The 23,160-nt window shown below is 39.1% G+C and overlaps 2 protein-coding genes across 11 annotated transcripts in view; one reads left to right on the top strand and one right to left on the bottom strand.

Annotated features, from left to right (window-relative positions):
• Positions 1–839: 839 nt before the first annotated feature.
• Positions 840–20,588, top strand: MDM2 (MDM2 proto-oncogene). Of its 9 annotated transcripts, none has more exons than XR_011139665.1 (12): positions 855–983; positions 1,635–1,707; positions 3,875–3,949; positions 4,329–4,462; positions 5,480–5,529; positions 6,909–6,976; positions 7,116–7,209; positions 9,786–9,946; positions 10,995–11,150; positions 12,204–12,281; positions 13,819–14,448; positions 18,666–20,588. XR_011139665.1 is itself a non-coding variant. In XM_068935229.1 (11 exons), the coding sequence occupies exons 2-11, from the start codon at positions 1,639–1,641 to the stop codon at positions 14,386–14,388; spliced, it is 1,455 nt and encodes a 484-aa protein (XP_068791330.1). In that variant the 5' UTR covers positions 840–983; positions 1,635–1,638; the 3' UTR covers positions 14,389–18,649. The 9 variants fall into 9 exon arrangements, 4 of the variants coding, with proteins under 4 accessions (XP_068791330.1, XP_068791324.1, XP_068791341.1 ...); XR_011139668.1 differs by having other exon boundaries at positions 9,789–9,946; XR_011139666.1 differs by lacking the exon at positions 18,666–20,588 and adding an exon at positions 16,237–16,332.
• The window catches only part of CPM (carboxypeptidase M), a 39,804-nt gene continuing 34,631 nt past the window's right edge, over positions 17,988–23,160 (bottom strand). Inside the window, exon 9 of one of the 2 annotated variants that reach the window (XM_068935267.1) lies at positions 17,988–22,603. In XM_068935267.1, the coding sequence (XP_068791368.1) occupies positions 22,370–22,603 (234 nt within the window). In that variant the 3' untranslated portion in view covers positions 17,988–22,369. The remainder of the gene's footprint in view (positions 22,604–23,160) is intronic. The other variant, XM_068935277.1, reaches the window with a different exon arrangement.

The following is a 23,160-nucleotide window of genomic DNA, read 5'->3' on the forward strand; positions in this document are numbered from 1 at the left end:
GCTTTCTGTCGGTAACGCATGCTGAAGCTGGATTTACAGAAGGACAGGGTTGCTGTGAGAGCTGTTAAGGTTATTTATTCCCGAAGAAATGCTCTCAGGCTGATGTTTCCACGCTGGAGTTCCTGAAGTCAGAGGCAAGAGGCCCGCCATCCACGGGGACTGCACGGCCTTGCACCACGCGCTGCAGGACACAGCAGGGCTGTGTCCCCCGAGTGCTGATGCGTCCGAGGGGAATTCAGAGAGATGTTGCACTTCTGCCTGCAATCACAGCTTTTTTATTTATTTACTTTTAGTAGAAGTGAGGAGCTGTAAGGGAAGATCAGAGTCAATCAGGCTTGTTTCATGTCTGTGAGCAGCAACGTGTTTTATTTGTTTACTAAAACGCTAAGGTTTGGGGGAGAGGCCTCTACCCAAAACATTATCGGGAGGGAACAGAAGCGATGACGGAAAACAGGAGGGAAACAAGATAGTAAAAGCACCCGGCAACACCCCGGCTATTGCCGGCCATCCTGCTTCCCGATAGCCCCCGGCGCGGGTCAGAGGGGCCTGCTGCCGCCAGCGCTTCTCCGCGCTCGTCCCCCGGCCGGGCCGGAGCCCGTCCAGCCCTGCCCGCCGCCGCTGGCCCAGCCTCTGCCCCCGGGGACAGGCAGGCAGACCGCGCTCCGGGCCCCGGCTGCCGGCCACCGCCCGCCGCCGCTTCCCTGGGGCAGCGGGCTGCTTTCGCCTCAGGCCCGCGCGGCGGCGGCCGTTGGCGGCGGCGGCGGCCGTTGGCGGCGGCGGCGGCCGTTGGCGGCGGCGGCCGTTGGCGGCCGGGCAGAGCCCCGCGCCCGCGAGGGGGCGCTATCGAGGCGCCTGCGGGCCGCCGGCGCGGCGAGGCGCGGAAAATGGCGGCGCTGGGTGCGGGCCGCGCTGCGGCGCGGTAGGGTTCCCCGGCCCTTCAGCCGCCGCCGGCCGGCCGGGTAGCGGAGCGGGCGCGACTGGTGGTGCGTGCGGGGCCCGGCTGGCTCGGGGGCAGGGGTGGAGGGGCCGCCCGGCCCTCGCTTTTGGCGCGCGGCGGCGGTGCTGGGGGAGGGGAGGCTGAAGCGGGGCGGCGGCGGCGGCTCGGGGCGCGGCGCTGAGGCCAGCCCTGCGGCTGCCGCCCGCCGCCTGGAAGCGGAGCCGGGTGTGTGTGTGTGTGTGTGTGCTTGGGGGGGGGGATGGGAAGGAAGGGAGCGCGGAGACCGGGCTGCTTCTCCGCACCGCCCCCCCCCCCCTTCCAGCGGCCGCGGTGAGTCAGCGGCGGCGCCCTGCCCGCCCCCCCGCCGTGACTCGGCAGCGCCGCCGCGCCGGGTCATGCTCAGGCATGTCGCGCCGCGGCCGGCGGAGGGGGAGGTAAGCCCCGACTTGCCTTCCCTTGGCAGCTCTATATAAGGGGCGGCCCGGCTCGGCCCCAGCTACCCGCCGCCGGAGCCCGGCGTGTGGGTAGGGCGAGGCCACGCAGGTGAGTGGGTCCCGCCGGCGTGGCGGCTGCGCCCCGAGCGCGGCGCCTTCCCCTGCCCGCTGCGGGGCGCTGCGGCCCCCCCCCCCTCGCGAGGGGAAACCCGGGTTGGTGTCGCTACGTGACAAGTTTGGGGTTGCTTTCCCCTTAATTGCAGGCAAATGTGCAACACCAAGATGTCCTCCCTTACGGACGCCTCTTCGGTCACCGCTTCGGAGCAGGAGGCACTGGTCAGTAGCTCTGTTAGGCGCGCGAGGTTTTCCTGCTTTTTGCAGGATTGGTATCTGCTAGTTAAGAGGGGATGATTTGCTCGGGGAGCGATGGTCAGGGAAAAGTCAGGAACCTCGGTGAAGAAGCGCTCTCTTCGGTCTTGTGGTTGTGAAGTAAACTTTTCTAATTAGTGGGTGAGGTTTGAGGGTGGCAGTTTAGGTCCGAGCTCTGTTTCCTGGAGAACAGGTTCAGGTTGCGTTCTTCTAATTAAAAGGGTCTTATAGTCAGTTTTGATGCTGCTAAATGCTTCGTGGTGGGAAATGTAGCAGGTGTCATAACTGAACAGTTGTGGAAAATCTCCTTTGTGCAAAAAATACATTGCTCGCAAAGTAGCGTGAAATAATCTTGCCGTTATAACTGTAGATTTTTGAATTCCTTATTTTCACTTTCTGCTGTCTTGGAATTTGTAAGCAAATTGTACTAAGAGTCTTCATTTGTATTTAAGGCTTTACACATCCACGCTTTCCATGATAAAGTGACAGTTAGGCTGTGCTGGCTTTGTGCATAACTTTTCCTTAGAATGGAACTGGCCTGTTATATCTGAGATGGAACAGTTTATTAAAAATGGCATGGTGTACAACGAGGATTTAACTTGATTGCTTTTGTAGAAGGGTAAAGCTTAAAAGTTTAAACTGGTAGCAGAACTGTCAAAAAGTCGAATTGCAGAATAGTAGACTGTGGCTTTTCTTTTCTTTTTTTTTTCTTTTGTTTGTTTTGAATATTTTTTTAAAGACATCCTAATGGGATGCTGTGATCCGCAGTCAGGTCTATGAGGAAGAACTTCCTGCTTGCAGGAGTTGGGGAGAGGGCTTGGGGGTAAAAGGATCTCAGCTCGTGCATCTAGTGTGGATCTCTCTAGAGAGATCTGAAACTATGACTCGCCATACTATGTTAAGCTGTCTCTACTGCTTTGTTAAGCTAGTGTTTCTTTCCTTTATGAAACTGCAATATATACTCCATTTTCTAAATAGTTCTCGCGTCTAGAAAGGGCGAGGAGACATGTAGCATTGTTCACGTTCTTGTTTATTTTTTTTTCCTTATGTGCGATTCTTGCAACTTATTGCTTGTTAATGCACCAAAAGTTTATGTTGATCTTAGCAGATATTTGTAAACGGAATATAGAGAAGTCCCCTCTTTCCCGTTAGGCATTTATTCTTTGTCTCATGATTTTATTCAGGCTTTCTTGCAAAACGTTTTTCTAATAGGCTCTTTTTCTTATTTTAGATAATGTGTTTACATAACTAAATATTAGCCTGTTCTTAGAATGTTCATGCTGCTGTTAAAGTGGCAGTACCAGAATATACTGTGCTGGGAACTCTTGACAGTGGCTCCTCAGGCATTTTCTTGGCAGTTATGCCAGCCCCTGCAGCTTTGTCCTTATGTCCTGCACTATACTAGCACAACTGTTTGTAGAACAGTGCAGTGAATGGGATCTGGAGGAAAAAAAAGAGAAGGGAATAATTTAAGAATTACTTTGTCCATCTTGGAAATTGTTCATAGAATGGCCACAGAAATAACTCTGCTGGCTCTGTGCCTGGGGAGAGGCGGCAGGGTATTGTTAAGGTAGGAGTGATTGAACACTGATGGAAGGAGCAAGGGCTGCTTATCCCCACTAAGAAAAGTCTAAAGAAGTAAAGCAGTCCGGCTGCCAAATGTAAACCACAGCCTCAAATTGTTATGGGAAGAGAATAGGGAAGAGATGGACCAGAGCTCTGCTTTGTCCGTCGCACTCTGAACCTCACAGATAGTCCCAAAGGTCCATCTGCCTTCCTGCCTCTTATCTGGAGTCACTGTAGTGACGAAAGGAGTGAAGCTGAATTCCCCAGGGCGCGGCGCTGTTCGGTGGAACCAGCAAAAGAATCTTGTAGCTCAAGTCAAGGAATCTGTACGTACTGCTGAAGGGTTCAGGCTAGGATGTATAGTGTATGGCAAGCTTAGTAAGATTGGATTTGTGATATATTTTTTTTAATTTCTAACTTTGCAAAGTCAAACACTTGGATGTGGATAGGTTTTCATGGAGTTGTGTGTTTGTATATCAGATAAATACAGAAGGAAGAAACTCCTCTGTATAAATAATACCATGTTTGTTGAATAACTGCTGCAGACTCTTTCTTCTTCCCACCACAGGTTAAACCAAAGCCATTATTGCTGAAGTTGTTGAAGTTAGCTGGCGCAGAAAAAGACACTTTTACTATGAAGGAGGTGAGAACTTCTAATTAGCAAAGATAGATTACAGTAAATACAAATGGATTCTTCTTTTGTTCTGGGTGAATGGGAGGGAGTAGTAGTTCACGGCTTGGGTAGAAAGTACTGAGACAGGACATTGTTTTTAGTTCTCCTGCTGACTTGTTTGATTGCCTTGAGCAAGTTTCTCAAACTCTAGGCTGCAGTTTCTGGCTGGTCTGTAGAATAGCAGAGTACTTGGTGAGCCATAAATGAAAATTGCAACTCAAAGGAAGTTTTAGGTAATCAGTGTGAGAAGAGCAAACGTGTCAATGAATTTAATGTCTTTTCTCTTGCACTTAAACTTGTAACAGCAAAGCAGTGTATTTAATGGCTGTGTATTTGATTCATTTTACAGGTAATATTCTATCTTGGCCAATATATTATGTCTAAACAATTATATGATGAAAAACAGCAGCATATTGTGCACTGTGCAAATGATCTCCTTGGGGACTTATTTGGAGTACCAAGTTTTTCAGTAAAAGAACACAGGTAAAATGGAATACTTTTCTGAGAGTCTGGTTGTGAACTAATGTAGAACATAATACATATGGCATTTTTTTAGTTCTCTGTGCCTTGAAAGATGTTTAGTTCTCTTTTATAGTTAATCACCTGGTCTAGTCTTTCTCCTTTTTTTTTTTTTAATTGGAGACTTACTGAGCCAATGTTTGTGTCCATAACCAACAAATTTCAGATGATCTGCAAACCTGAAAGGGGTACAGTAGCCTCAGACACTGAGTTTTGAGAAGAGAATTTTCCCATTTCGTTTGTAATGTAGCAGCTACAAAGGGGTTGCAGAAACACATAAGATTGGGCTCTTGACTTGACAACCTGTGTATGAAGGAGGCAATCTAGATTTTAAAAGTTAACAGCAGAGAATAGTGGTGTGTAATTCCAGTATGTTCTCCTACCCAGTAATCGTGCCTCTCTCCAGCACAAAGCTAGAGTATTTTAGCCTTCCTTCTGAATAGGTTGCCTTGCTGCAGTGCTTATATGCTTGGTCTTCTGAGCCTTAACAAAAATCACTGTTTAATGCAAGTTTGCTTGTCTTACAAGACCAAAATGTTCATACAAGTTCTAGCAAGAATAATTTTGAATCAGAGTTAGAGCTGAAAATCACTGCTGATTTGTTAGGAACTTCTTGTCAAATTATTTTAACAAGAGTTATGATCTTCTCTTTCTTGGCTTTTGAAGTGAATTTAAAAAATGAAGCATTTGGAAATTTACTGAAGTGAATAAACTCTCTTCCCTTTCTTCAGAAAGGGAGAAAGAGAGGGCTTTTTTGTTTGTGTTTACAAGTGAAATAACAAAGCTGAAAAACCTTCAGCAAGACCAAACAGCTGTTTTCCGTATTCCTCACAGAAATTAGCATGCTCTTTGGGGCCATATCTAATTACCACAGTAAAAATAATTAATTCTAACATGAACATCATTATAGGTAAATGTGCAGAGTATGTATGAACTCTACAGTAGCTAACTTGCAACATCTCTTTTTTATCCTCATCCAAGGAGAGTATATTCAATGATTTCCAGAAATCTGATAGCAATAAATCAACAAGGTAAGCTAGTTCTAGAGGGTCTTTTTTGCAGGGGAGGGGGGGAATAGAAATAGAGAAGATGCAGATACCTACGATAACGTATTTTGCATGTAGTGGTCAGATAACATCTGTCTCTCCATGATGAGCTATTTTAGTTTTCACAGCACTGCCCAGAGTGACTGCAGGTAAACAAATTAAACCGAGCACTGTTTTTTCTGAAAATAAAATTGCATCTGAACTGCATTTGGGTAATTTTGTGGGACATGAACTAGAGCAAACATAGTCATAGCTGAACACAAACGGGACTGAATTCAAAAATTGAATGGTTTGACTGCTTGCATTTCTTACAAATCAATTTTCAATTTTCTTATGATCTTGAAGAGTTTAAGACCAAAAATGAGCTTCTTGAGCTTGTGCCCACAGTGAAGTCAGGGTAAACCTCCGATTTTTTTTTTCCCTAGTGTTTTTGATTTTTTTTTTTTTAAGTGTTCCATTTTCATTTTCAAAACTGAATGTGGGATACATTTAGAACAGGTCATAAGCTCAGCTACATTAGCTAAATTGAATCCTCTTTAAAAAAAATCTATATTCTTAAAAAAAAATTGGTAGCTCCATGGAGAGACGCTCCATAAATGGAGAATGGTTATACACATTCTTTTCTGGAGTATAAAAATGCTCAATATAGCTGTCATTTTGGGGTAATATAAGAAGTGAGTGAACCAAAAGTAAAAGAGCAGAGGCCCTTTTGTGAATTTCCTTCTAAATTCATATTGAGACACCCTTTGTTTTTGATTCTTAAAGGTAAGTGCTCAAATGCTCGGTGGGAAAGACGCTGTCTTTATTGGCCCTTACTTTTATGTTTGAAATACGTAAACTAGCTCTGAATATTTTGAGAGGAGGAAGATAATTGATTACTTCTGGGTCTAGGCTGGCAGCAGTTTTTCTTTCACTATTTAATGTCTTTTTAAATCAGTGTTGCCATGATAGCTAGTAAAATACACATTGGAGAGGAGGAGGTGTAAAAATACTTCCTGGCTACATTCTTTCATGTCTGCAGAACCCCAGCTAACGCGTACCCTTCATCTGTAGGCATTTATAATATAATTCTGACCTACTTTGCAGTTGAGATTTCTTCTTCCTCCTTCCTTTTCCATTTTCATGTTGCAGGTGAAGTACTGGACATACCTGAAAAGCAAAGGAGTAGGGTTGTTTTTTCAGTTGTTTAAAAAAATGTATGGATTCCAAGTTACGATTAGAACTTACTTTGTAAACAGTGTGCAGTTAACTTCTTTCCCTTGCTTTTAATATAGTGGGGTATTTGGGATTTGTTGTTGTTTTTGAACCTGAGATTATATTAAAATACAGCAGAAAAAGGTAGTTTTGAATTATTTTTTTTTCAGACTCCTCACTTGTTGACACGTCTGAGGATGACACCAGATTTCAGCTTGAAACAGAAAATGTTTTAAAGGTGATCTTTCAGTTTGATACATTCTTAGATGTAAAATCAGTTAAGTTTCATACTCTAATGTCAATGGTTTGGATGCACTTAGAGTAATTCTAATTTTTTATATTCCTGCTTATGCTTATTCGGTCTTTCTCTTAATCAGGAATCCATGCAAGAGTTAGAAGAGAAGCAGACTTCACCAAACTTGGCTTCCCGACCCACTACATCTTCTAGGAGGAGAACACACAGTGAATCTGGTATGTGCAGATTTATGATTTAGAGCTTTCAATAGCCTGTCAACTTAGGAAAGAAAAAAAAAATGTTACCTTGCTGATTTTGAAAGATGATGACAAAGACTGTTGCTGTTTCTCTGATTATCTTAAAGAAAATGTTCAGTTTGATAGAAATATGGGATTCCTTGCATTGCTCCAGTACTGCCTTACAGTTTAGATCTCTAGAACTATTAGTAAGACAATAGAAGGACCTGTTCCACAGATCTGTTCAATCAAATCCTGCTGATGTGATCAAGTTTATCAGTTGTGCTACTTCATGATGAGAACACTTCAGTCCTGTTTATGAACAGACTGATAATAATCAAATTCCTTTCAGTTCCGTCTAGACCACAAGATTTAAAATTTTTGTTCCTCTCTAAAAGAGGTTTGCATTGGATTTCAGTTGGTTACATAGAAGTGAAAGATGTTGTGTTTAATTTCACTGGATGACTTTGGATATGTTTGCGTTCCTTACATTCCTTAAGCACTTATTTAAAAATATCAGTTTGTCCACTTCTTACTTCTTTCCACGTTCTCTTCACTGTGGTTATTTAATAATTATTGACAAATGTATTTTCAAAATGTGGAGTGTTAGTTGCTAATTATCAGAATAAAACTGGTTTGTATGAACCTGTATAACTTTAAGTTTCTTTAAAGTGTTCTCTACATTTCAACTTACATATTACTTTGAAATTTCTCACATCAGTGTGTTTCATTGCTTGCTTTATTAGCTCATGACTTGATAGTTGTAATCCCCTGGGCAATGATAAGCCTCTGTCATTGCATGAATCTTTTTCTTAAGATGCTTGGGAACACTTTTCACTTCCTCAATTTTTGTGTAGTATTTCTTGTGTTCGTCATAGACCGTTGTTAAATTAGCCAGCCCAAAAAACTGTACTGCATTGCTAAGCGGTTTGCACTAGATTAAAAGAATGTTTTAATGTTGTAACTGAAACTGATGAAAGGATGGAAATTCACAGTTAAAGATCATAACCTGTAATATTTAGGCATGACCCAGAGCACATAAGGTCCTGTGTTGTGCTTACTTATTGTAGGTTTGATTAACAACTCTGTCTTTGCATCCATTTATTAGTTTGTTACAACCTTAAAAGTTCTTTTAATGTAGTGTTTTTATATACACTTTTTTTCTAATTTATAGGAAATCTTCCTTTTAAACCACTATTCTTGTTAAATTGAGATGGTAGCGGCTCCTTTGGAGCCGCTCGTATAGTGTATAGAAACCTTGTGGTGATACATTATCAGTACAGCATGGAGCCATGACATCTTAATGAGGACAACGATGGACAGGAGCAACCGTTGGGCCTGGGGGCACCAAATTTGGTGGGGCTCTCAGGGCGGAAAAAGAGAGGGGCTGAGCCAAGAAGCACCAAGGGAAAGTAAGAGAAGTCTCAAAGTATGTACAAGTGTTTTGTTCTCTTTTCTTTTACAATGAAAGATTCAAGACTTGGAGACTCAATGGATCTGTCAGGGTGTGTTTTTACAAGGCAAGGAAAAAGCTGGGCAATAGAGGGTGTGTGCAAGAGGCACCTGTAGGGGGCAGCAGGCTCTTACCAAAGTCTGTTGAACCAATATGTCAGTCCTCTTTGGGAATTTTCACTCCACTGCATTTACTGTGTACTGATTTTACAGTGCTTTTTAAATAAGCTTATTTCTTATCAAACTCTCTAAATACCAGTGGAGCTGAATTTTGACTTATTTACCCCTGAAATGCTGTCCCCCTACTCCTCCTTATGCTGCTGTACAGTGTTTTAAAATGTGACATACTTAGAAAGCGTTGCTTTTCTGCCTTCAAATTAAAGTTATTTAATATGTTCAGCTTAAGGCAATGCTTTTGTAGTTCAATTTTTACATATTATGTTAGTCCTGAAGATTTTCTTGCCAGAGTGTGGTCAGATTCATTCACATAAGGGTTTGTTACAAAAGTCCTTTTGAGCAAATACTGTTCCATGTAGTGCAGCTATTAACTGATAGATCTGTTGAAGGATCTGGAACTTGCACCTGAATTTATCTTGCCTAACATGAGATCCTTTGTAAGTGTTTGACCTGAGAGCTAGTTGCTCTTTTCTCCCTCCCAAATTCTGGAAGGGGCTAACAAGCCCCCTGAAAGTACCTTTCTGTGTACTGACTGCAGGGGGAGCTAGGACAATTCGGATCCTAACTGAATTCCTTAAAGTTAGGAGGGGTTTAACTGAAGTGCTATGTGTGAAATGGGGTAAAAAAAACACTTCCAACTTAGCAATTACTATATTTGCTAAATATGGAAATTGCCATTTACAATCTGTACTGTGATGCACAAGCAGGGAGAACCAGCCCCTGAAATACTGGTTTCTTGAACGTGTTCCACGTTTCTCATGTTTCTTAGTGTTACTATGCCTTCTTAAAATTAGCCTTTGGTGCCTTTACTTTTTTCCATAAAGTAATACTGAAGAACTATTTTTCTTGAACTCCTAAATAAGTAAATTACATTTTAAGCCGCTGTAAAGAACAAGTGAAACTGCACAGATGTTTTTGGATTAATACAAGTTCTTTAATATGCCCAGAAGAAAATTCTTCAGATGATCTGCATAGTGACAGAAGAAAACGACACAAGTCAGACAGCATTTCGTTGACGTTTGATGAAAGTCTCTCGTGGTGTGTAGTCAGTGGGCTATGCCGTGAAAGAAGCAATAGCAGTGATTCAACAGATTCTCCTTCCATTCCTGTAAGTGAAAATTTTTTTTTTGGTACAGATTTTGCAGATACCACAGCTGTGGATGTGTATCTTAGAACCTCATATTAATAACTGAAACCAGCAGTGCCTTTAGTGGCATCTGAGAATTGGGGCTGAGGAAGGAGAAGGGACTGAAAGAGAAGTTGGGGAGGGGGTGTAATAAGGTCTCTCATGGATTTTTTGACAAAGCTGGAAGTGAAAGTTTTTAAAATATGAACTCTGAATATTCATGAAGCGAGACAAGTAAATAGATTCTTATTCCTTAAGGCAGTATTTTTAAAAGTGCAAAATCTATATAGTATTTTAAAATAAGTACTTTCTTAGATTGGCAAAAGAAGAAAACTAGGCATAGACATTCTGTAACTTAAAACAGTATCTAGTTCTGGGCAACTGGTAGTTATAGTACAACTCTGATAACTGTATGTAGTAGTGCCCTGATGGTATGCTGTATTTATTTGCCTAGCCCTTACTGACTATTTTTATTGTTTTCAGCAAATGCTGAGACAGATTATCTGTGGTTAGGTTAAGTAATGAAAAGCTAAATCAATTGTATTCCTAGTCAAATAACAGTATTTTAGATTGACAGGACTAATACTGTAACTTTTTGCTATTGGATAATTGTTTAACCACTATCTCAAATTAAAGAAGAACATGAAAGTTAAAAAGACAAGTAAATGAGAACAGAGAATTTAATGACACAGAGCTAAAAAAACAGCATCATCTTGCATATGTTCTAAGGCTTTTTAGGAGAACTTTTGTGAAATAGAAGAAGCAGTCTTCAAGCTGAATTTAGGTTGACTGCTGCTTCTATCACAAAACTGACAAAAAGCTTTCAGATCTAAAAGCTTTTATTTTTACCCAGGTATAATCAGTTTGTCTCTTAAAAGATGTTCCACCTAACAGCAGCTCTTTTTGTTTCTTCCATAGCTAATTAAACTGTATAGTTCAGTTTTATCTTATTAAGAGACATCTTAACAGAAATGGTTATAGATATGGAGTAGTGAGGCTGAATGTTTATTTATTCTTTCTCTTTATTCAGGATCTTGATGCCAGTTCACTAAGTGAAAACTCAGATTGGTTTGACCACAGTTCTGTTTCAGACCAGTTCAGTGTAGAGTTTGAAGTTGAGTCTATTTATTCAGAAGATTATAGTCATAATGAAGAAGGACAGGAGCTCACAGATGAAGATGATGAGGTATATATTTGCTTTTTTTGATTGGTGGGTGAGAGGGGGAAGGAAAACTATATCAATACTTCATGTTGTGATTCTGACAAATAGAAGCAGTAATTCTTCAAACTTATTTCAGGACTGCATATGCAATATGACAAACTACATTCAATCATTTATTATATCAAATTACATGCCTGCGCAGTTGTGCCACCATTATACACCCCTCGCTCTGGTATCCAGAGCTGTGCTGAGGCATTCTGCAGTTTTAGAGATAGAGCCTGGCAGCCCAGAGAAGTCTCTCTGTCCATCTTAAATGTCACTCTCTAGCAGATGGAGTCAGTAGCGTTCTGTGTGCTCGAGTCTACTCTTACGTTTTTAGTTACAGAAGTATTCATTTGGAACGTATGTTGAGCTTAATTCTTGACACTGAATGAGAACTTTCCTAGTAACTCTTTGCAGAGGGATACTTGCAAATAACTTGTCTCCATGAATCTAAATGTTTTATAGAGATATGCTGTAATACAACTTTAGAAGTTTCCATTAGGAGACAACATATTAAAATTGTAGTTCCCATCCTTTTCAAGATATTTAGGTGTCTGTAATGTCAGGAATTAAGTGGGAAATTATTTTTTTCTGGATTAGTTTTCTGCTACTTAAGTGAGCCTGCATCAGCTTATGGGAAGATGAGGTAAGCACCAAAAGCAGAATCAGTCAGGGATATACATTGATAATGATACTTGGGAGTGAAAGAGTGGCTAACAGTGCCACAGAGCTGCACCCTGGGATAAGACAGTGATTTGGAGGGGGAAAGAACTGAGGGTTTTTTTTTTTTGTTTCCTTAACAGTAGTGTTAAAAAAGAAGGTTTCTTGCTGCTACATTTCTCACTCACAGTTGACATGAGCTGTATGAGAAAGTTGTCCCTTTCATCTTTTTAGTCTGTGTTTGTCAAACTATGTGTCCCAATTGTGAACAGAATTTTTTTTCCCAAACCTAGCCATCAGATTTTATCAGGATTTACTTTCTAGCCTTGTTAACGTCAAAACTTAGTATATGTGTTTTTTTTTTTTTTAAATCAGGTATATCAGTTGACTATTTATCAAGATGAAGAAAGTGATGCTGATTCATTTGATGAAGATCCAGAGATTTCTCTAGCTGTGAGTAAATCCTTGATTTGCAAAGCATCTTAAATTGGGTGAATGGACAGAGCAGGTCAAGCCTTATAGGTGAAATCTATGGTTACTGGTGATTTAAATGTTAAATTGGCTTTTAAGTCAGCTTAAGTCTGACTTTTTTGTGCAAAATGCAAAGGAAATATTCTTTAAAATATTGTGTATATTTAAAAAGCTTTTATTATAAGTCAGAGTATCTTGTTTTATTGTCCAACCTGAATGAAGGAATCGGTAGTACAGAGATGTGAAGGCAAACCTGTTTTCAGAACAGTACTTTAAAATTAGTAGGTTTTTAAGCTTTTTTTGATTCTGGGAGACAGTTCTTGAACGTGGGAAGAAATGGAGGGGGTATGGTATTTGGAACAAAATATGTAGACAGCTGTAAATAAAATATACCCTCACCCCAGTTTAAAGTCATTTTGTGTCTTGGAGAGTAGCTGGAGTTCTTTTTTGAAGGTAATGTTGAATATTTTTGAAGATCTATCTAGGATTAAAAAGCAGAGTTTGTTTTAATTTGTGGTTGCTTTTCACTGTTGAAAGCTTGAATAAAGCTGTTGTGAATAACTATTTGAAATGTTCCAGTCCCTTGATGCTCTGTGGGACTCATCTGACCCTGTATTTTACAGACATAGAGACCATTTTAAAACACAGCGCTCCTTATGTGTGGAAAAATATATCTGTCCATTATTTTAAGATTTAAAATTAGCATCTTAAGCTTTTGATGCTGCTATGTTATTCATGACTTAAACCAAAAAATGCTTCAAGCCTTCCAAATAAGGTGTTTTGTTCTCTCCCCCCCCCCAACGAAATGCATTAATTCTAAGGAGGGACTTTTTCCTTTTTTGTAAAAAAAAAAAAAAAAAAAAAAAAAGTATTTTTAATAGGATAAAGGTTCTCTCTTCAGTGCAGCCTATGGAGTAAGCTCTGAGACAGTGACGCAACTTCTTTAAAATGGCTGGTGTTTTCTACTCTCTGTAATACTGCTGTCTCAGAGTGCCCTCACCTGGCCATCTTGCAGACCAACATCCTTCTGGCTATTTCCATTGGAAATAAACATGCACCAACCAGCAAGAGCGTCCCCCAGGTTAGAGGCTGTTCCTCCAATCCGAGTGTTGCTAGTCATTTGAAAGACAGTTTCCAAATCATAAGCTCATAACTGAAAATAATGGAAATGGTAGCTGTTTTGCCAGAAAACTTATTCATGAGGTTCTCTGAAGACTTCTACCTTCTGGTTTCTTCAGTTTTGGCTAAGAAATAATAAAAATAGAGGTAGGGAATAATTTTTTTATTTCACCTGTTTACTGTAAGAGGGAAGAAAATCAGACTGTTTTAAAAATTAGACTATTCTATTCCAGACTCACAAACTGGGAGCAAACACTGAATGGAATTTTTAAGCTATAAACAAGCTGATAGCTCAATATGACTTATTATTTTGGCAGTAATAAATTCTTTATAATCTCTAAATATTTCAGTCGTAACAGTTCCAAGTAGCTTAACAGTTTCAACCTTTAATTCACTAAAGGATTATTGGAAGTGTGCTGAGTGTAGTGAAATGAATCCTCCGCTTCCACGACATTGCCACAGATGCTGGGCCCTTCGTGAGGACTGGCTTCCGGATGAAAAGAGTGGTAAATCGGAAAAAAGCAAATCAGAAAGTTCTTTACATCTGGAGTCTGAAGAAGGTTTTGATGTTCCTGACTGTAAGAAAGTGAAAATGACTGAAGATAAAGAACGGGCTTTGGAGGAAAATGATGATAAAACAGTACAAATGTCCGAGTCCCAGGAAAGTGAAGAGTATTCTCAGCCATCTACATCTAGCAGCATGTTTTGTAGCAGTCAGGAGGACTTTAAGGAACCCGAAAAGAGAGACGTGCAGGACAAAGAGGAAAGTATGGAAACCAGTCTGCCTATCACCAGCATAGAGCCCTGTGTCATATGTCAAAGCAGACCTAAAAATGGCTGCATAGTACATGGCAAAACAGGACATCTTATGTCATGTTTTACATGCGCAAGAAAACTTAAGAAGAGGAACAAACCCTGTCCAGTGTGCAGACAGCCCATACAGATGATTGTACTAACTTACTTCAGTTAGAAGGATGTTGAGTGGAAAGCAGCAAAAGGAACTTCATAGCCTGGTGCAGCAATTAAGAGAGTAAGAAACTATTTTTGTATGCTTAATGGAATGTTCATATTTTGAGAGTTTATACATTTGGTGTGGAAGGTGGTTGCTGAAACACATATTGCACTGGAATTGATAAGAGTCTAGCCTAGTCCTCATTAGTCAATGTAAAGATCTTAAATGCCTCTCAACAGAAATACCCATTTCCTGTAAACTGTCTGCCTTTCCAAGTGTTTTATGTTGCAAACAGGTTAATAACATTTGAATTACTGGATTAAATCCACACGTTAAAAACATGAGGGGAGATACGTTTTTGAAGAGTTTGTTGGTGGTGATTCCACCTCTTAAGAAGATAGAAGACTCTCTAGATTCTGGTATCTGTTGCCTGGTGAAGACAGTAGGCAAAAATAAGAACTCTGAGTAAGTCAGGAAAAATAAATGGAATCTTGTCTCCCTTGTTCCCATGACTTAAATTCGTCTCAGTAGTCAAGTTATGGGGAAGGTCTCTTAGATACTTAAGATTAGCAGGGAATTAGGGAAGATGTGATAGAAAATCACTTAAGGATTTGGAAATAGAATAGGAAATGGTGTCTTTTATAACTTGCATTGTAAATTTCAGTGCTGTATGAGTGTGTCCTGAGAAGTCATTGTCTTAAATTCAGTCTTACAGTTACCTCTTAAACATCCTGAGAAATAGGCTCTGCAAATATTTTGTGGGATTTGGCGGTCTGTGCTATGCTATTGATTATTTTAGCAGTGTCGGAGACTTGAAACAGACAAGGAAAATGAAGGATAATCTATATAATAAGTTGTGCAAATTAGGCAATATTGGGGGAGATTTGTATTTTTTGTGCAGTGTTTTTTGACTTCAGTACAGCTTGAGCACTACATTTACTCAAGTAAGAATTAAAACCCACCTCCCGTTGCAGAAACAAATAAGGTGTGTGGTTCTATTTCATGTAGATGCTTTTTAAGTTGTCTTTCTTACTTGCCCTATTTTTATCTGTATCACAAGAATTTTGAAAATCTTTTGCCAGGTGTTTGACTAATTTAAATATTTAAGACTTCAATATGAAAATTTGTCACAATTTGTTCTGGCACTTACAGCTTTTAAGTCTTCTCGCTGTACTTGGTCAAAAACTTTGTGAAACATCTGTTCCTTTATTAAGAAGTTTACTAAGTTAGTTTTGTGGTGCATACATAGAAAGTTATGTATTTGTATGCTAAAATATCTTCAGGATGTGGTTAGATTAGATTTGAATTGGTTTTTAGATGAATAGTTTCTGTACCCGTGAGTTGTATTTTTTTTTTCTTTTGGAAAACTAAACTTAAGAAAAGAATTGCACATTTTAGCAGCTTTTCAATTTTAGAGGTAGTCACTTGTAGTCTGTCCAATAGGGAGAATGGTGCATTAGTAGCTTTTGAGACAAGGGAGTTCCAGATATGGAGATATAACCTAAATGCAGAAGTTGCATGGTTTTTACTGTCCTGCAAGCCTACGTTAAATAGCTTTCTTAACTTAAAATACTAGTAGAGAACAGTTAATACCCATGTATGTACAAAGACTTATAACTGCTTTAGTGTCAGAATTGAAATAGTTATTCTAGTATAAAGTGTCTGTAAACCATGAACAAAAACACCCTGATGAATACAAGGAAGTACCTAGGCAAATGATAAATGAAAGAAACTAAAAGCTGTAAAATACAAACTTGTTAAACACTTGGTTATTATTTGCCTGCAAAGAAATTCTGTGATATGTAGACTGAGTTACCTGGATTATCTTACCTGGATTTTTTTTTTTTCTTTTTTTTTTCCATACAGTTAAGCTTATTCTCGCAAAATACTACTAAAAGAAGATACTGGTATCTCTGAAGTTTAACCGTAATTCATTTTAACTAAACTTAACAAAATATAAAACCCAATTGTAATTGTCTCTTCAAATTCTTAAATGCAAATTTCTTGCTGTTTGCAGTTTGTAATGTGACAGCAGATGGTTGGAAGTTCTTGAAGTTATAACTTAAAGGCTTTGGTCAACAATAACCTTTCGTGCTGGATTTTGATAATCCTTTAGCCTGAGACGGGAAAAATCCTTTGGGCTGTCACTGATATGCATGCTTTGCATATATTGGCCAAAAAAACATTGCAGATAGCCTCACTGAATTGAAATTGAGAAGAAATATTTACTAAAGCTTAAATATTTTCAGGCCGTGATGCTTCTAATAGATGGTTACCTGCCTTAGTTCATGACTGCTTCCTATTTATTTTTCTTATGTTATTTGATAAAGTACAGTGAAGCTGGCAAAGGCTTTTCCACTGCACCTACAGATCAGAGCCAAACAGTGGTCATATCTTGTCTGGAATCTGTAGCTGAGAGAGAATTGAAAAGCTGTACGATTAGGAAAAGTGTTGATAAAAGGGGGAGTGTGCTAAGGAAGCTTTCTCTCTCTATACTCTCTCTTAGGCCTTAAGCTTTTTCTGTTTGATACCTTCTCTGTAGTCACTGTAATTGCTATGTAACTGCAGTCATGGGAGAGCAGCTGTTCCTACTTGGTTCCTATTGGAACAAATTGTAACATCCCATTCTTGGTGTCCTTTTCTAACCCCTTAAGTTATCCCCATCATTAGGGAGAGGGAGGGAAAAAAAAAAAAAAAAAAGCTCTCAAAAAAGCATGCACGGTCAGTGCAGTGATCCTTGTTATTTACAATTACTTAGCTTTGGAATTTCCTTTCAATAACATTTTTTCTTCCTCTAAAGCCTTCTACCTTGGCAAAATGTAAAAGGAAAGCATACAGCATAATGGATTTTCCCTTTTATGAGCTAAAAATTTACTTCCCTAGCATTTTTTCTTCTGTGGGGAATAGCCATGGAAATACCCTGCACTCCATACCGTATTGAGGAAACGGGGAATTTAGGCTTCTGCATCCTTGGATAAACTAGTGTGGCGGACTGACTCTTTGTTCTGAACTGTGTTTTTTGGCTTAATAGTTGTTAACGCCTCCTGGCAAGTGGCAGGTGACTTTTTCAAAACTTGCTTTACAAATGAGGAAGTGATGAGCAGTGACATCTAGCCCAGTTCCTGTGAAGAAGCTGGCAGGCAAATGAGAGCTCCTCGAGGTGTGCGTGTGTGTGTGCACGCGCATCTGTCTGATGCAAGTGCTGAGGACCAGGACCCTGATTCAGAGCAGGTCTTCAGACTCTAGGTCTGCACACTGTGTGTGTGTGTGCGCGCGCGCATTGCACCTGTCTGACGCAAGTGCTGAGGACCGGGACCCCAGTTCAGAGCAGCTGTTCAGGCACTTAATTGCAACATTTAAATTTATAGATCTGTCTCTGTTAAGTCACTTTGACCTGCACTCGAACCTCTGTAAAGAGAAGAAGAAATGCCAAAAGGGTTAATGGCAACAAACCTTGTTTTTTTGGCGGATACACAATTACGTGTCCTTCAGTAGTAGTCAAAATCAGCACAGAAGTTCACGCTTGTACTTAGAGAGATCTCTTAGGTTGTTATTTAAGACCATAGACATTTTGATCTTTAATTTATTGCAGTTTGTACATACTCCTGTGCATACGGTTAGTGTTTTGAGCTTTAATTTATTGAATTAGTCTATTGGTACATGTGTATATACATAAATGTGTGTACGTTGTAAATCACAGTTACAAGAAGAGTATTTAAGTAATTGTAGCATTAAAAATAAAAAGGCAGATAGAAATATAGCAAACTAAGAGGGGCATAAGAAGATTTATGGCTTTGTTTTCTTTTTTTGCTTCCCTTAATACAACTACTGAGTTATAACCAAACAAGATTTATTAAATGACAATAGAGATGGATGCTGATACAACATTAATATAATGGAAATCCTTTGGTGCTGTTTTCCTTTGGAATGCTTTAGCATCTCAGAGTACAAACAAGAAGCTGACTGACTACTTCATTGCACTAGTAGCGTTGGAAGTCCTTACCTGGAAGATGTGGTGACAAGAGGAGAGGCTTTAAAGTTGATTTGTATTGGGTGATGATTTCTTTTGCCCTTGACTAAGTGACCAAGAAGGTTAAAGGAATGGCTAGGCATTAAAAAGAAGTTGAAAGTATACAGTTTTCAGTAATTGTCTTAGCCTACTCTTTCGTGCACTTCAGGTAGACAATAGTCATTTACAAATACGACCAAAAAATTGCATTTATTCTGTTTTATAAGGTACAATAAAACTACTTGTTGATTAAATATTACTTTTTCACAACGTATGTTTCTTTTAGTATTGAAGTTCAACTGCTGAGCCAAGAAAGCTAAGTGCAAAGTACTCAAGACAGAAGCCATTTGTTCCAGTATGTCAGAAAGGCTAGAAATGTTGAATACTGAAATAGTTGAGAATCTTTAATACTGAATCTTCACTTCAAATTTTCTAGTTTATAAAGTCTGCTGCTTTTATCCTTTAAAAATGTTGCACAGCTGAAATGTAAGTAGCTGGGTCACTGATTCTATTTAATATTCACACCACAAGGATTACATTTTTGTTGAGCAGCACCTGTGAAATACTGCTCATTAGTGTCGTTAACTAGCGCACTGGAAAAAGTATGTGCCATGCTGTATTCCACAAGAGGCTATGGCTGCCGCTTCAGTTAGCAGGTTGATTTAGAAAGGATAAGTTTACATAGTTCTGTTGATGAAAGGTGTTGTGTTTATTTCTGACCATTTCTTGTTCCATTTTATCACTGAGTTTCAATTTTCTTGTAAACTGTTTAAATGCCACTGTCTCTTAAATTTGTCTGTACGGTTATGAAGCCAAATGCAAAAGACTTATATTTTTCCCCTTTAAGTCTAATATGAAGGAAAACCAATTCTCGTTCTTACAGAAAGCATCAACAACAGTAATTGTTTCAGAAAACCTTGTTTTTACAACAAAGCGATCAGAAAATTACTAGAAGCAGAGTACAGCTGAATAAACTGAAATGAATAAACAGCAATTGTACAGGAGTGAAAAGCTGTTTTCTTTCTTTTCTTAATCTAAAGTTGTAAAGGGCATAACTGCAGAAGTCGAATTTTCAACTTTACTTAGCATTTTAAACCAGATAATTTACTGTTAATTTGCCTACATACATGGCTAGACAGCAGTTATCCCAGGAAGATGGATGTTTTGTTGCATAATACTTTACTGAGCCTAAAAAGGGATGTTTGCTGTTGGTGGTACTTTCCAATGCAGTGTGCATGACTCGCAGAAAGGCACCATACCTGGTTTAAGTTTATTTGCTGCTCTTGCTTGATTATTCACAATACAGGCAGGGGGCTACAGACTTCACGTGGGGTCATGTGTTGTGTAGCATGGTTGTACTCTAAAATGCACTCTTGTACTTCAAAGCTCCAATAGGCCGGGCTTCATTAGAACGGCTTTCACTGCTGGTAGGTGTCTTTGTGGTCCTGGGGGAATAACTACTGTCATGCAGTGAAGGTTCCCAGCTCACGCGTAACGCCGGAGTCTCACTGTTTTTCTTTTTGAGTTCCTTTGTAGTTTAAAGGTTGTGGAAAGAGTGTAAATAAATGAAACAAATTCATTACCTTAACAATGGTCAAACTTACTACAAATGAAAAATTGTTGCTTTGAGCTGATGTATGCTTTTGTTTGTATTTTTTTTAAGCACAGGCACAATAAAAACTTTAAATCTATCTTTGACATATATATGGTACATGTAAAAGTCATTGGTTAAAATGTATTGTTGCCCCTTTTTTGTAAACGTTGCTTTAAATTAAACAGCTTGGCTTTAAAGGACAGTTCTGAATTTTCACACTGAATTAATGGAAGTCAGCATGATGATTACATAAATCTGAACATATCAAATAATTTTTCCAAAAGCAGAGTCTTGCATTGTTTTCTGACTACACATAGTTTGAATGATTATTAAACAGACTGTTTAATAATAAATTTAAATAATTAGGCAGTTTTGCCACTACTCAAAGATGCACACATACTTTTTTTTTTAATGGCTTATCGTTTTGCACGCCTTCTAGACAGCCCTTACAGGTCATTAAAATAAAAACATCCACTCAAATTGCACAGCATATAGTTCCATTAAAATGTAATGAACATAAGAAGAATTTTTGTCTTTTGGTTTTAAGTTTTTCCTTTTCTGAAGCAACTAAACATTGTTATGTTTAAAAACTTTAAATAAAGATTCTTTTATATATATTCCTTGTTTTTATTTCCTTAAGTTAGTGATTTCATTTTTGGAATTTCTGCTAATTTACTTCATGCAGATTTTTAATTCTGTGAAACAACCTGCCTGCTCTTCCTAACCTCACTCATTTGCTGGGCCACTGTTGTCTCACAGATTTCATGCTTTTGGGGGGGATTTTAAACTGAAGGAGAGAGCTGTAGTTCCTTTTTGCTTTAAGGGACAGAATCAGGGCCACATGTCAGTGGAGGTTCTAGTGGATAACTGGTTATTCCTCTGACTGGTGAACTAGCCATAGCACTTCATAAAAGTAAACAAAAAAAAATCAAACAGATGATAAGGTGCTGAGGGCATCAGTCAAAAACAGCATCTTGTTGGCTATGCAGGTCTTTCTTATTCTGAACCTACATTGCTGTTGCAATTGCTGAACTGTATTTTATTTAGTTTCATGTGCTGCACAGGATCTAGCAAACTGGCAGACTTGTGGCTAATGACCAATATACCTAGCCCAGTTAGTTAGTATGTTTTCATGTGAGACAGGGGTACCTTTTCAGTAAAGGTGGTACTTTCAATAGAGAGTGCTTTGTTTGCATCTAATGACTGCTAACTGCTTTTTTTGGGTTGTTGTTTTTTAATTTGCTGTCTATAGGAGAAGACAGAGGTCTTCAAAGATCACTTTAAGTTACCAACAGATAAAGTTTTAAAATAAACACACAGGACCATACTAACCAGCTTTCAGTGATTTTTTTTTTTTTTGTTTTGAGGTTATCAGCCTGTTTGCAAGTCAGTTTTAAGCCACTTTGAAAAATGACACAAAGGACATCTTCTGCTAATTGTACATGCAATACATTGCAACTGCTGGAACACTGTTTGTATAGTTGTTACTGAATCCAGCCTTTCTAAAAGGAACCAGGATGGTCCTTGCTGAAGTGTGCCTGTCTTCTTTCGTCACTTGTTACATACAGTCCAAACAGTGTAATAACAGGGCTGTGAAACATGCTTAAAAGCAAAGAATCCAAAGAAGTTGCTAAAATCATTATTCAGATTGCCATTCCAACTGCAGTTCTCCATGCTAGGTTAAGTACATAATGGCTCAGAGCAGCTTTGTGAAGCTGTTGACTGTTTCCGTAGTATTTTCAATAGTTCCATCTTAGAGGAACAAAGTTTTCAGAGAGATGTCTGCTGTTGGCTTGCCTGACAGCATGGATTGTCATTAACCTTCCAGCAGCAGTGCCCTTTGGAACATGCTTACAGCTTTAATGTCCATCTTGTTTTACAGCTGTTACTGATCTTTGTACCTTATTTCAGCCCTGTCAGTCTCATCTGCATAGATAAAGAGCATACTTACTTACAAATGTCATTCCCCATTTACATCAGTGGCTTTATTATGAGAAATCGGGATTAAACCAATTGTTTACAGTGGTATGGGCACATTAACCATTGGTTCAATGACAAGATTGAGTTTGTTTGAAATAGCTGCAGTACAGTCGTGTACTTTTTGGAACTCAAACAACTCTTCAAAATTAATCTATACTTTTCACATGGAAATTCTTTCCACAGGCTGTACAATAATTCTTTATAGATTAAAATATTTATGTAGAAAAATATGTCTATTTATTATAAAGTAAAACATTTGATTGTCTAGCCCGTACTTTATAAAATACAATAAATGATTTTAAATCTGAGATTTTCATTTATAAAACATACATTCCTTTGCATATACAATTACTTGTTTTAAAAGCCACATTTGTGCAGGCAGACATGGATTTTGCCTTGCCTTCTCATTCTTGTCTTTATTTAAAAACTGCAAGCATAACAGTTACGAAAATGAAGATATGTAAAGTTGGTTTTCCTGCTGCTGAAGTACGTTCAAGCTCTTGGTAGAGGGCAGTTTTAGGACACGAAGCTTCTCTTGTTCTGATAGAGATTTCTGAGAAAGAGAAGTCACATTTCAAAGCACTGAAGTTACCAGTATTATTGGGTACTTCCACTGTCTTCAGCATTGATTTAAAGCCTGGTACAGTAGCCTAGGAACAAACAGGAAAGATTGATTTCTTACTTGGTTTTAAATGTTCATTTCAGCTGTGTAACAATCATTGCCTAATGTGCTGCTTTACACACGTCTGACCTATAGAAAAAGTGTTCTAAACATAAATTAAGCTACAGAATCAGAAAAGAATAGTTTTTCACATATGGCAACTAGACTAAAGCAAAGTAAAATGAGATGGACATGATAACAGAATGTATCTTTTGGTGTTTTTTTCCACAGTAGTCAAGGGTTTTAGCTAACTAACTTTGCTTTATTTGGGTCATTGATTTAAAATGAACAAACTGATTAAATTGCTTAGCAAGAAGATCCAGAAAACCTGAAGGATGCAACCTGTTCAGTAACAAACCTTGCTAGGCAGTGGCAAAGCAATACATGAAGTCTGCTTCATGCGACCAGAAACAACAATGTGCAGTCATAACAAACAAGAAGCTAGCAGCAAAAACAAGTACTGGATATCATGCAGGTTTCTCTACCTAGCAAATTGGTAGTGCGCACAAAGAAGCCATTTCCACCCAGGGGAGCAGTCCTCACTGA

Source organism: Struthio camelus, chromosome 1, assembly GCF_040807025.1.
Source record: "Struthio camelus isolate bStrCam1 chromosome 1, bStrCam1.hap1, whole genome shotgun sequence".
NCBI lineage: Eukaryota > Metazoa > Chordata > Aves > Struthioniformes > Struthionidae > Struthio > Struthio camelus.

What these genes read in the sequence shown, in the direction of transcription:
- MDM2 (XM_068935229.1), top strand. Translation starts at nt 1,639, where the DNA reads ATGTGCAACACCAAGATGTCCTCCCTTACGGACGCCTCTTCGGTCACC. An exon ending in CTTCGGAGCAGGAGGCACTG is followed by an intron (nt 1,708 to 3,874) that starts GTCAGTAGCTCT and finishes TTCCCACCACAG; the next exon opens with GTTAAACCAAAGCCATTATT. An exon ending in CAGATTCTCCTTCCATTCCT is followed by an intron (nt 9,947 to 10,994) that starts GTAAGTGAAAAT and finishes CTCTTTATTCAG; the next exon opens with GATCTTGATGCCAGTTCACT.